This window comes from Gigantopelta aegis, chromosome 8, assembly GCF_016097555.1.
Source record: "Gigantopelta aegis isolate Gae_Host chromosome 8, Gae_host_genome, whole genome shotgun sequence".
Lineage (NCBI taxonomy): Eukaryota > Metazoa > Mollusca > Gastropoda > Neomphalida > Peltospiridae > Gigantopelta > Gigantopelta aegis.
Genome location: NC_054706.1, coordinates 70,399,697 through 70,413,430, shown reverse-complemented (window position 1 = coordinate 70,413,430; position 13,734 = coordinate 70,399,697). Strand labels below are relative to the sequence as shown.

General features: G+C 38.5%; 1 protein-coding gene across 1 annotated transcript in view; it reads left to right on the top strand.

The window, feature by feature from the left end:
- Positions 1-13,734, top strand: part of LOC121378293 (transmembrane protein 184B-like) — a 45,363-nt gene that overhangs the window by 17,390 nt on the left and 14,239 nt on the right. Inside the window, exon 3 of the mRNA XM_041506396.1 lies at positions 13,561-13,726. Coding sequence (XP_041362330.1) covers positions 13,561-13,726 — 166 coding nt within the window. The remainder of the gene's footprint in view (positions 1-13,560; positions 13,727-13,734) is intronic.

The window sequence follows — 13,734 nt, the reverse complement described above, 5'->3', positions numbered from 1 at the left end:
TAATTCTATGGCAAATTTTATGACAGTGACACATATATTTCGGAGCAAATGATATAAACAGGCCTGTTTATTGACAGAAACTTGATGTAAATAAAAATAAACTGATTGAAAGATCACAGTAGAACCACTATTGTACTTTGATTTCACAGCTTGCTGAAACAGAAGTTATTGTAGGTGTGAGAATTAAATTTGCAGTGCATCAGTCTGTATGTTAATTGTGTCAAACAAATAATAATAAAATATTCTCTATGGTTATTTCTAGTTTTTGTTTTTAGTTCAAACACAACGACTAATCTTTTATTTTTTCTTTATATTTCGAGGATTTGTGAAAATGTATGCCATGTATGGATTTATTATTTTATGCTGATGTAAACTGTCACTGGCAGTTATCACCAAATAATTAAAAAACCATTAATTAAATTGAACATTATTAATATCACGTTAACAATAGTTATGTCACTACATGTACATGTATGTGACAACATGAATAGACAGAATTGTAACACTTGTCACACACCTACCAATTAATGTCTGCAAATGTGCACCTGCACACACCTGTATATGGGCAAAATTGGAGATTAGACGCAAGTCGCATCTTTTTCCTGCACACACCTACCGATTAATGTCGATATGACTGTTGAGTCTGCGTTAATCGATAGGTGTATGCCAAGCATAAGGTACATACAGAATCTGAGAATGACATGTTTTCTGTCCCATAACATCCCATTAACATCTGTGGCTTGAACAGACAGCCAGGACAATTGCCTGTGAACAACAATGGGCAAGGCACACTAAATCTTGCAAACTGTCATTCTGTTTATATGTCTGTTACTCAAGTTCAACTTCACGCTAACCACCATTTGCAGACATTTGTAGACCAATTTATGGGCACTATACTTATGCAACACATAGAGTACCAATTAAATAGAGACACAAGTTTGTAATTTTCCTTTTCTGTTTAAATTAGACTTCAATATAATTACACTGATAAGTAGATTAATTTGAGAAGTAGATCATATTTTATTGGTGGCTAAATTTTCAGTAGTGAAGCTCTGAAACTTAAAGTGACAGACCCTAGTTTTTAAACACTAAGGTATATTTTTCACTATTAGAGCCGTTTATGATCACTGAAGTCAAACATTACTTAGATTTTATTCTTTAGATTATTCATTTTCATACAGCCAAAGTATTTCTGGTCATCCTGGTGTTTCTAATACCACAAAATGCATTTTTCTTATATACTCTTCAAAAAAAGAAACGCAAAAGGGTACAAATGGGTTATAACTCTGATTTTATGTTTCCTACCGGTTCATGCTTTGTGAATATAAGGTCATTGCATGTCCCAAACACATTCCCACGGTTACATTCGATAAAACGCAGCTACTGTACAATAAAGTTCCAAAATGTGAATATTCGCAAAAACGCAGCCACGTGCAAACCATGTCACCACTGCACGTGCGTTGTCTGCACGTGCAACATGAACACCGACAGTATAAAAGTGCAGGGTGTTCGCTTGCCTGGCCTCTGTATCTGGCCGACAGTTGACAATCCAGGACATGCCACGTCTCAGTGAACCGCAGAGAAACAATGCCATCGGCCGACTAGACGCAGGCGAATCCAGAACGGCCATTGCCAGGGCATTCCATGTGTCCCCAAGCACCATCTCCAGACTGTGGGACCGTTACCAGCAACATGGATCAACACGTGACCTCCCTAGATCCGGTCGACCACGGGTCACTACCCCCGGGCAGGACCGCTACATCCGGGTACGCCACCTTCGGGAACGATTGACTACTGCCACCTCCACAGCCGCAGCAATACCAGGTTTGCGCAGGATATCCGACCAGACCGTACGGAACCGCCTACGTGAGGTAGGAATTCGTGCCAGACGTCCAGTTCGAGGTGTCATCTTAACACCACAACACCGTCGACTCCGACTGCAGTGGTGTCAGATTCATCGACAATGGCCTCAACTGCGATGGAGACAGGTGTGGTTCAGTGACGAGTCCCGATTTCTGCTCCGACGTCATGATGGAAGATGTCGCGTGTATAGGCGTCGTGGTGAACGTTATGCGGCAAACTGCGTGCAGGAAGTGGATAGATTCGGCGGGGGTAGTGTCATGGTGTGGGCAGCCATCTCACACACTGGCAGAACTGACCTGGTCCACGTGCAGGGCAACCTGAATGCACAGGGCTACATTGACCAGATATCGTTCCAGTTATGGCCAACGCCAACGCAGTGTTCCAACATGACAACGCCAGGCCTCACACAGCACGTCTCACAACGGCTTTCCTACAGAACAACAACATTAATGTCCTTCCTTGGCCATCGATATCACCGGATTTGAACCCAATTGAGCATCTATGGGACGAGTTGGACCGATGCCTCCGACAGCGACAACCACAGCCCCAGACCCTGCCCGAGCTGGCAGCAGCCTTGCAGGCCGAGTGGGCCACCATCCCCCGGGACGTCATCCGTACTCTGGTTGCTTCAATGGGCAGGCGGTGCCAGGCAGTGCCAGGCAGTTGTCAACATTCGCGGAGGCCACACCTGGTATTGACTCCAGATGACCTTGACCTTGACCTTGGTGGTGTGTCCTATCACTTACTCACAATGGACTAGAGTGAATTGTGAACAATCCTGCAACATTTGGTAATTATCGGACTCACCGTTCAATAATTAAATCAATTCTCCAAATGTTACGACAATGTGGTTTTGCGTTTCTTCTTTTGAAGAGTATATTTAAAAATGCATGTGCATCTCAGAAGTAATGGTTTTAGTCTTATTTTCAACGTCACAGACTCTTGTTTCACTCTGTTGCATCTAAATTTGTTACAGGTTTGTAAATTAACCAAACTTAGTGTCCATTTTTATGAGTTGAAACTAGGGTCTAGGTGGAAAATATGCCTTAGTGTTTAAAAACAAGGGTCTGTTTCTTTAAGCATTAGTCTGTGGGATAGTAGCTTAGCAATTCTTACTAGCCTGACATGAAGAGACACAAGTGTAAAGCATTGGGCAACCATATTTGTTGAACTTTGTTTCTAATTAACAAACTCTGTGTCAGGCTTATCACAAAAAGCTGACAGCCAGTGAATTGTATTGCATATTTTAACTTTACAGCGGACTATAATTTACAGATTACATTACATATTAATTAAATTAAGGTAATTAACATAGCCCCCTGTTTTGAATAAATAATCTGGAATTTTGAAATAAAATTGGAACCTTCAGGATACCTGGTAAATGGTATATTATATCTTATCTTTGCTTTTGTTTTGCATTATTACAAGGGAAATGTATAGTTGTAAAAAAAAAAAAAAAAAAAAAAAAAAAACCTTTAATAAAACAGAACTACACCTTCATTCCCAACTGAAATGTTTGTTTTACCTGTGTTTTACCAAGTATAATCTACATGTATGTGGTGGCAACAGATTCATTCTATCATTCTGTATACAAAATGTCATAAATTAGTAAATAGAACACCTAATACTAATAGCCACTGATTTCCTTTTATATTATTCTGCTTACATATAAAAAGTTGGAATCTGTTTATTTTTAATTCAGAAATAAAATTACAATTTATCTTTATTACTTAAGAGTGGCTCAGCTGGTTAGTGCTGTGTTTGTGTGGCTTGAATTTTGTCCTAGTTTTCTTGCTAAGCATGTCATGTCGATACACGTATGCTGGAAGCGTGTTCTGGCAATTACTTCCATATGGACACCAAGACTAGGCCCGCCGGCTGCTGTTCAAAACGTGACATACCAATCAGATGGCTCGACAACCAAACAGTAATCTGTGCAGCCCTCGAAATATCTGCTTTTAGTAATACATGTCAGAGTGCAACAAAAGTGATTATTCTGGTTTTGTGCAGACTATCATTGTAGCCATTTGCTGACGACAGAGTAACCAGTGTAAAGAAGTCTTGAAGCGAGTCCCGCTCAAAGAGACGGCAGCTGAGACTATAAAATCAATACGGTTGTTATAAGGTGTAGCGCTGCTAGATTCCACTTTTATGTCCGTCGTCTATTATGATGCCCATAACACATTGCCGTAGAGGTTATGGGATCAATCCTGACTGGAAGACGTTGTTTCTTTGTCAGTAGTATTCAACAGCTGGCTTATCAAAGCCAAGTGATGTGTTTGAAAGGCAATATTGCTGTTAGTTCTGGTAACTGCCGAACAGCTGGTTTACACGTAGCTTCAGTTTGTCAGTTCATTTTAGTCCCAACCCAACCAATTAACTTGTTTATTGAAGGAATTATTGTTACTTCAAATTTGCTATATCAAAGGTAGTGTGTTCTTCATGTTGGGGTGGGACGTAGTCCAGTGATAAAGCACTCGCCTGATGTGTGGTTGGTCTAAGATCGATCCCCATCATTGGGTCATTGGGTTATTTTTCACTCCAGTTAGTGTATCACAAGTGGTATATCAAAGGCCATTGTATGTGCTATCCTGTCTGTGGGATTGTGCTTATGAAAGATTCCTGGCTACTAATAGAAAAATGTAGTGGGTTTTCCTCTCTAAGACTATATGTCAGAATTACCAAATGTTTGACATCCAACAGCTGATGATTAATAAACCAATGTGCTCTAGTGGTATCATAAAACAAAACAAACTTAACTTTCCCGATGCCATGTTTTGAAGATGTTCATCAGACTAATTCACCTAGTTGTTTAACAGCTCTTTATTAAAAACTGTCTGACCCAGCCAGTCAAGTCACAGCTGGTAAAGACCGACAGACCCATCTAGTTTTTCTAAAGACTTAAATCGGTCTGTTGGTGCACACTTGTTTATCAAAAACTGACCATTTAGAGTTTTATAGAAGTGGTTTCCAGCCAGTCAAGTGTTTCATATTCTGTACCCATCCTTTTGTAAGATCAGATGAGCAAATTATTAATATATACATATTTGATTTTGTTTGAAACAGAATTGGTACAAAACACAAGAAAGTATATAAAATAGGTCTCTTCATTTGGATGTATGTGATAATAATTCCATGTGAGAACTTTCAAATAAGGAGAGTAGTTCTACACACATGAAAAATAAACATTCAACACTTCTAAAGCAAAATGATGAAATGTGAAGTTAAAAAGAAAACATTGATTTATTAATCATTGGCTATTGGATGTCAAACATTTGGTAATCTTAGAGGAAACCTGCTACATTTTTTCATTAGAAGCAAGGGATGTTTTTATATGTACTTTCCCACAGGCAGGACAGCACATGCCATGACTTTTAATTTACCAGTCGTGGGGCACTGGTTGGGTTGGGGAAAAGTCCAATCAGAGAATTAAGCCACTGCGGTGGTTTGATCCTATGACGCATACAGCTCAGCCTCAATCAACTGAGTTAAATCCTGCCCCTGGTGATAAAAGGCGAGTGCAGAAACACTTATTGCTTTCCTATTTTGGATATGTATGAGCATAAGAAAGATTATTAGAAAGTCCTACCCTGTCAAGTAGATGCCCGTAAGATGCCATACGTGAAACCCAAAGAAATGAAAAGTCATCTTGTCCAAGTATGTTGTATTCTCTGTTTGAATGAATTTTGGAGTTTGCTGATCCCTACCCACCCTGTATTTCTCCAACACCCTGAGAATGTTACTGGTCTAGATACCTGTGCTTAAAGTTATCACTCTGGAAGAGGGGTCAGATGTAGCCTAGTGGTAAAGCACTAGCCTGATATGTGATGGATCTAGGATCAATCCCCGTCAGTGGGCCCATTGGGCTATTTCTCGTTCCAGCCAGTGCTCAACAGTTGATGTAATAAAAGCAGTGGTATGTACTGTCCTGTCTGAGAAATAGTTCATATTAAAGATGCCTTGCTGCTAGTTAAAAAAGAATAGCCCATAGCATGTTGGCAGCATGTTTTCTCTCTCTTGATCTCTGTTGTCCTTAACCACATGTTCCATGTATATAACCATAAATAAAAATGTGTTGTTATACTAAATATTCCTGAAAATTCACTCGGCAACATGGTCACATAATTGGATATGTTTACAGCTTTATTCCATAAGAAGCTGGTTATTGCTGGATTATACAATGCAAATACTACCTTAACGATCGCCTGTGATATCATAATAAGTGTACCTGATTAGCTATACATATGTAATACTTGTCACTGATATATGTCATTATTGCCATTAGTTACTGCCTGATCTTATGATTATCTCATCATGACATCAGTTGATATATCTTGACAAATTGCCCAAGCCAGTGTACTATTTTGGAATGAAAATTAAAGTATCATAAGGACATTCTATTTGCAACACATGCCACATATAAAACAGCATGATCAAAAAATAAAAATAAAAATATATAGACGTTGTTTTCCTTCATTCTATCCTGCAGATAGTGACTGCAGATCAATTTGATATTTTGATATATTTCTTCTTCTTCTACGTTTTCTTTAACATATAACCCGAGCTGTCAAGAAGCTAGATACTGGAGCATGTTTTATCTGTTATTAGGATCCAAGTCTTTATTTTTTATAACTTTGCTACATGTGTGTCTATGACACAAAATAAATAGAATTTTGTCAATCGATAATGGCAAGTGAAAAAAGACCACTCGCCATATATTAATATCAGACAAATGAGAGAAACATGTGGGCCTTATTCTCAGTTAATTATACAGCACATTTAACTTGTGTTATATGCAATGGGGGTTCAAGCATGCTGTCCTGGGCTCACATCTTAGCGATCTGAACTGTGTCTAGAACAGTGGGTTATTGATAAAAAAAAGTAAATGTAGTGAAGGGCTCGATTTTAACATTGGCGATGCAGCAAATTACCCTAGTTACATGCCTCAATGCCCTCAAAATTAAATGGGTTGCCAAATTGACCGTGCCTTATTTTGCATTATACTAACTGGTCATCATACTCGAATACGACTCCTAAAAATTGTTTTATTATTTATTTTGAGTGTGTGCTGTTGTGTTATATTAAGATGTTTTTTTTAAGTTTGCTTTGATGTTCTGCTTTCTGGCCGTAATACGCTTAAAAAAATCTCACCTGGTCTTGACCAAATGGCCTTTCCCTCTAATGTTCCAAATTTGGGGCCATTAAAACTAGTGAGTGTGTAACAACCAGTACTTACAGGCCTTCAGATTTTACGGTAACGATCGTTTCCGGTTCCGTGTCGGTAAAATCACAGAACCGAAATTTTGTTTCCCATGATTATTATATAGAGTACGACTATTCCATGGAACCTAAAAACAATTTCCGATCGGTTCCCATGATCACAAGGCACGGAACTGAAAAAGTGTTTCCCATGAAATTTGAAATCCTATGGCCTGTGTATGCATCATAGTACATGTCAGTAGAATCTACCTGAACATATGTTCAGTCATACATTATATGCAAGAATATAAGGTACTCTAGAATATTTATTCTAAGTCTAAGACTAACCCGAACCCTAACCCTAACAAATAATCGGGACCCAGTACTTCTGCTGCAAGGAAATTAGCCAGAATATTTTATGGCACCAGGGTTTCTGTCAGAGTGTACAAAGGGAAACATTACATACCCATAAATCTTGGAAATTAATTAATGTTTTTGTAATTTTTACAAAGATTATATAGTAGGAGAACTGCTGTTAAAAATTTGTCAAAGTACTGAAATGCAGTGTTCATGTTCAAATAATTTCAAATCCATAAGCATATGATTTAATAGGGGCACTTATGATCTATTTTGTTTTTATTACATACCCTCAAATTATTTTCTGTCAGAAAAGTTAGTTTGTTTTGTTTAATGACACCACTAGAACACATTGCTTTATTTATCATCGGCTGTTGGATGTCAAACATTTGATAATTTTGACAGATAGTCTTAGAGAGGAAACATGATATATTTTCCATTAGTAGCAAGGGATCTTTTATATGCACCACCCCACAGGCAGGATAACACATACCACAGCCTTTGATATACCAGTCATGGTGCACTGGCTGGAATGAGAAAAATAAACCAAATGGTCCACCAACGGATATCGATCTCAGACCGACTGCACATCAAGCAAGCGCTTTGCCACTAGGTTACGTCTCACCCCTAGTATTCTTAAGAGGCCACACAAATTTTGACTTTGCTTGCCATCTGACTATAAATTTGTTCTGATTACTTGAGATGGGCAGCATGGATTTCTTGTTAAAAATGACTGAACTGATGTTAATGAAAGTAGAAATGGTCTAACCAACACTGTATGGGTACCACATTTTACAGCTGCTATTGGCTTTGAAAATCGGGCTCCCACAATTTGGCTTCTATTCATTAGTGTCTTAATGTTTGAGTTTTTCACTTCACAATCTGTAATGAATTTGACTGCATTTACACCCATAGAAGTGCAGAAACCTTTGATATTAAGGTCACGTTAGTGTGAGATAAAACCAGATGGTCATTTAAAAATTGTATTCTTGAGATATATGCTAAAATGCAGGAAGTGAGCAGTTGCAGAAATTGGGTTATAACTTTGCTAATCGATTGTTAGAATCCTGCTTTAACCATGTAAAGCCAAAAATATATTTCTTTTAATATCCAAACTTTATGATCAATATAAATAAGTTTGGGTTTATGAAAATAGCTTAAACTTCATATCTTATTTTATTGGTCGGTCGGTTTGTTGGCTGGTCAGTCGGCTGTTTGGTCAGTCATCCAAGTAAGCAATGGAAATATTCAGTCTTGTTCTCCATGGGGCATTATTTTTGAATTTTAAAGATAAGACTGAGCTACATAATAGAGAAAGAAATTACAGAGTGTATGGTCAGTAACTATAACATGTCATGTATGCACTTAGGGTACACCCCAAGAAAACCCCAACAAAAAGTGAAAAAAACAAAAACACCTGTCATATATCATATAGCAGCAAAGTAACATTTCTCTACAGACTACACTTTTCCACGTTATTATTTCAATTTATTTTCGTGCTTATATCCAATTACGGTTCAAGCACGCTGTCCTGGGCACACACCTCAGCTATCTGGGCTGTCTGTCCAGGACAGTGGGTTAGTTATTAGTGGTTAGTGAGAGAATAGAAGGTGTATTGGTCTCACCTACCCAATGAGTAGTTAAAACTCGATCTGTGTGAGAGCTGGTACCGGGCTGCGAACCCTGTACCTACCAGCCTTATATATGATGACTTAACCATGACACCACTGAGGCTAATACTTCCCCACAAACAGGCCAATACCATGATGCACACAATGACCAGAATGGTGGGATGTTTAACAACACCCTACCACATATTTATTAATTTCATTCCTGCTATTAGATTTCCAAATTCTCTGCTGTTAAATAGCCTACTCTTGCAAATTAGCAACAAGTGATGATTTATATGCAGTTTTCCACAGACAGACCCATACCATAAAGCATATATTCTAATTCAACACATTTGTCACAACAAATCTGATTCTCTATTAAAATGTGACATGGTAAAACCTGTTTTACTGGCCTGAAATGTTCAAGTCAAAACACATTATCATGTGTAAGTATGACTATGAGTTTTGCATACATACATGTACATTTGTTTATCAACAAGAAAAAAAGACATGTTTTATTTAATGACGCACACAACACATTTTATTTACAGTTATATGGCATCAGACTTATAGGTTAAGGACCACACAAATATTGAGAGAGGAAACCTGCTGTCACCACTTCATGGGCTACTCTTTCCGATTAGCAGCAAGGGATCTTTTATATGTACCATCCCACAGACAGGGTAGTACATACCATGGCCTTTGATATACCAGTCGTGGTGCACTGGCTGGAACGAGAAATAGCCCAATGGTTCCACCGACGGGGATTGATCCCACACCAAACGCACATCGAGCGAACACTGTTCCACAGGGCTACACCCGCCCGTTGTTTATCAACAAAGTACTGTATATGTCGGTGACATGTATGATGGATTGGAATGGTTACAGCTTTTATCGATCTTATGGCTGATGCGTCACCAATAAAAATTAATTTGCAACACTAAACTCACTGATGTACATCGGCAAACAGGAAAACACAGTAGGGTTATCCCCTAATTGGCTGAAATGGTGGAACTCGTGTTTATCAACATATAAATTATTGGAACTGCTTCCATGTGTATATGACTTGTATAAATTAGTGGTACAATTTTTTAAATATATATTTAAATGTCAACAGGGAATTTACCCCCAAAAATCTTGCTTATATTTAATTAAGGTTCAAGCATGCTGTCATGGACACACACTTCACCTACCTGGGTTGTCTGTCCAGGACAGTGGGTTAGTGGTTAGTGCGAGAGAGAATGTAGTGGTCTTACACCTACCCATTGAGTCGTTAGAACTCAATCTGGGTGAGAGCCTGCACTGGGTTGTGAACCCAGTACCTACCAGCCTTATGTACGATGGCTTCACCATGACACCACTGAGGCCCAACAGGGCATTGTGTATCACAGCCAATAATATACCAGTCATTGAGTACTGGCAGAATGGGCAGGATGTAACTTAGAGGTGGATCAATTCCTTTCAATGGTGGACTCAGGGTTTTGTCCTACCCCAAACAGTGCATTATGGCTGGTACCTCAAAGGTATGAAGGTCATTCTATTAAAAAAAAAAAACCCACCCAGAAAGAAGAAATGCTTTATTTAATGACACATTCAACACATTTTAATTATGGTTATATGATTAAGGACTACAAAGATAATTAGAGAGGAAATCTGCTGCTGCCACTCTATGGGCTAGTCTTTTCCATTAGCTGCAAAATATTGTTTATATGCACCATCCCATTGACAGGACGGTACTTGCCATGGCCTTAACATTTTATTCAGTATTACATCATTATTCAGTATGCAAGTTTCAGAGAGTTAGATGCTACTTGGTTCTAAATGTTAAATACTAAAATCAAAACTGAAAACAGAATGTTCTTTGATAAAAGATTTCTTTCTGCTGGTTTTTTTAGTAAAAGTAGTCTGTGTAGCAGAGGTGTTTTTGTTTTTTTAATCTAATAATCAGGTGTAGTTTTAAAAAGGAAAAAGGGTGGGATGGAGTGGGGACCAAACAGGTCTGCCGAAGGAGATTTATCCTTGAACCTATCACATCTCAGAGAGACATACTATTTACCACTGTATCAACAGGGCTCGATGACAGCGATGGCAGCGATGGCAGTTGCTGTGGTTGAGATATGAAGTTTTGTTTAGTGACACCACTAGAATACACTGATTAAATAGTCATTGGCTATTGGATGTCAAACATTTGACTCGTAGTCCTCAGAGGAAACCAGCTACGTTTTTCCTAATGCAGAAAGGGATCTTTTATATGCACTTTCCCACAGACAGGAAAGCACATACTGCGGCCTTTGAGCAGTTGTGATGCACTGGTTGGAATGAGAGAAAAAAATCAGTTGAATGGATCCACCGAGGTGGTTTGATCCTGCGATGCAAGCACATGAAACAAGTACTCAACCGACTGAGCTAAATCCTGGACTTTGATCAGGGACTTAGCCATGGCTTGAGGTGCGAGATGTAGCCCAGTGGTAAAGAGCTCTCCTGATGCACGGTCGCTCTACGATTGATCCCGTTTTGGGCTAGTTTTAGTTCAAGTCAGTGCACGACCACTGGTATACCAAAGGCTGTGGTATGTGCTATCCTGTCTGTGGGATGGTGCATATAAAAGATCTCGCTACAAATGAAAAAAAACTTTCCTGTCCTGGACAGGTGTGCGCTACAACAGCTTGTTCTGAATGTGCACGTTAAACACTCTGACCTGACCTCACCTGAATGAAAAACAAAATGTCGTGGGTTTTCTCTAAGATTATATGTCAGAATTACCAAATGTTTGAAATCCAATAGTTTAATAGATTAATAAATCAATGTGCTCTAGTGGTGTCGGTAAACAAAACAAACTTTTTGTTTAGCCATGGCTGTTTTTGTCGAATAATATTTATTGATATCAGTTGATGGGACAATAAAAAAAATTCTGTTTATATATATATATATTTTTTTAAAGTTACTGGTAAATTTTGGTAGGTGAGCATTTTGCCTCTGGCAAAAGCATTTTAAAATTGTTGTTATAGGTAACAAATTCTTAGGTTCAGGCCCTATATCAATGACCTACTAGTAAATTTGATTGCTGTGGACATCAGTTTACCCTGTGGCACATGATAATAACACAGATGATTAGGGGCGAGTTAATTATTTGTCATGATATCCACTTTTGAGTGGGCTAAAGTGCTGTTTACCATGTACAAGTAGTTCTGTCAATTATAGGTTCAAATTCCTGACCTAAGCACAGAAAACATTCAAATTGCATTAGTTCACAGCTGTAAATTCTTGACAAATAAAAATATAATCTGCAGCTAAAACAATGGCATTATATCACAGGTATGGATCAAGTCTTAAAATAGATCTGATACACTTGTCGTTCATGGCAAATTGAGAAAGACAATTATTTGTCTTAAAGAAGTATTGATTTTTGTATCACCATCATCATCAGCAGCTAAACAAGCACCTGTTGTAGGAGATTATATATGTCAGTATTCCCTCGTGTGTGTGTGTGTGTGTTATTTCTTCCTGCTGCGGTATATTTCAGGAAACCTAATATCATCATCAAGTAGAGCAGGATGCATGGTGAAAAACCTCTAAATTGAACACCCCTGCAATTAAAAAAATGTCCATGGCAAAAACATATGCCATAGGGGAAAAAATTGAATATATTACACACAACAAACAAAAACCAGTGCAAAAGAGAATTGAAAAATCCATCTCCACGGCAATCTTCATGGCAATCTCCACAGCATTGCCAATTGCCATGGGTATTTGCAGGGATTGCATGTTACCAAGTAAAAGGTTCTGCTTTAAGGTGTATCAAGTTTAGAGAGGTTCTCTTTTGTATCTAAAAAGGGACTGTTAAAAACATGTGGTTTGACCAAATTCCAGTTCACCAAGGGTTCGGTTTTGAGGGTTTTCACTGTACACATGGCATATAGCAACTAAGTTAATTGGTAGAATGCACAATTGAGATTGTAACTTGTATGTCGTTTATGGTATGTGCTGTCCTGTATGTAGGTAGCAAGTCCATTGACACAAACAAGATTAAATAGCATATACATGGCTACTAATTAAACAATGTATTGAGATGTCAATATACATACATTAAAATGTGTCGCATTTAACATGTAATTCTATTTATTGAGCACTTGTGTTAACACAAACAACTGAAAACAGTTATGTACAGTAAAATTAATGTTTCACAAATATATCAGCATTTGCTCTGACCAACATTGCCTAGGTGTTGGAGATACCAACAATTTGGGTTGGGGGATACAGCTATTAAATTTGCTTTTCAACACATATTCTGGCAAGATTGCAGGACAGGATTGCACATATCACAACCTTTGAAATACTAATCGTGGTGCATTGGCTAGAGTGAAAAATAGCTCAATGGGCCCACTGACAGGGATGGATCCCAGACCAACCTAGCATCAGGTGATCGCTTTACCACTGGGTTACACCCTGCCCCTGCAGTGATTGTTGGAAGAAACCCACTGAATATAGTGTGCACAGTACAGTAAAAGTGTGTTTGTTTTTTGTTTTGCAGATCTACTTGCACCTGCGCTACTACACGTGTCCCAATGAGCAGCGGTGGATTGTACGGGTTCTCTTCATAGTTCCCATCTACTCCTTCGACTCCTTCATCAGTCTCATGTTCTTCAACAGCAACAACTACTACATCTACTTCGACAGTGTCAGAGATTGCTATGAGGGTACATAC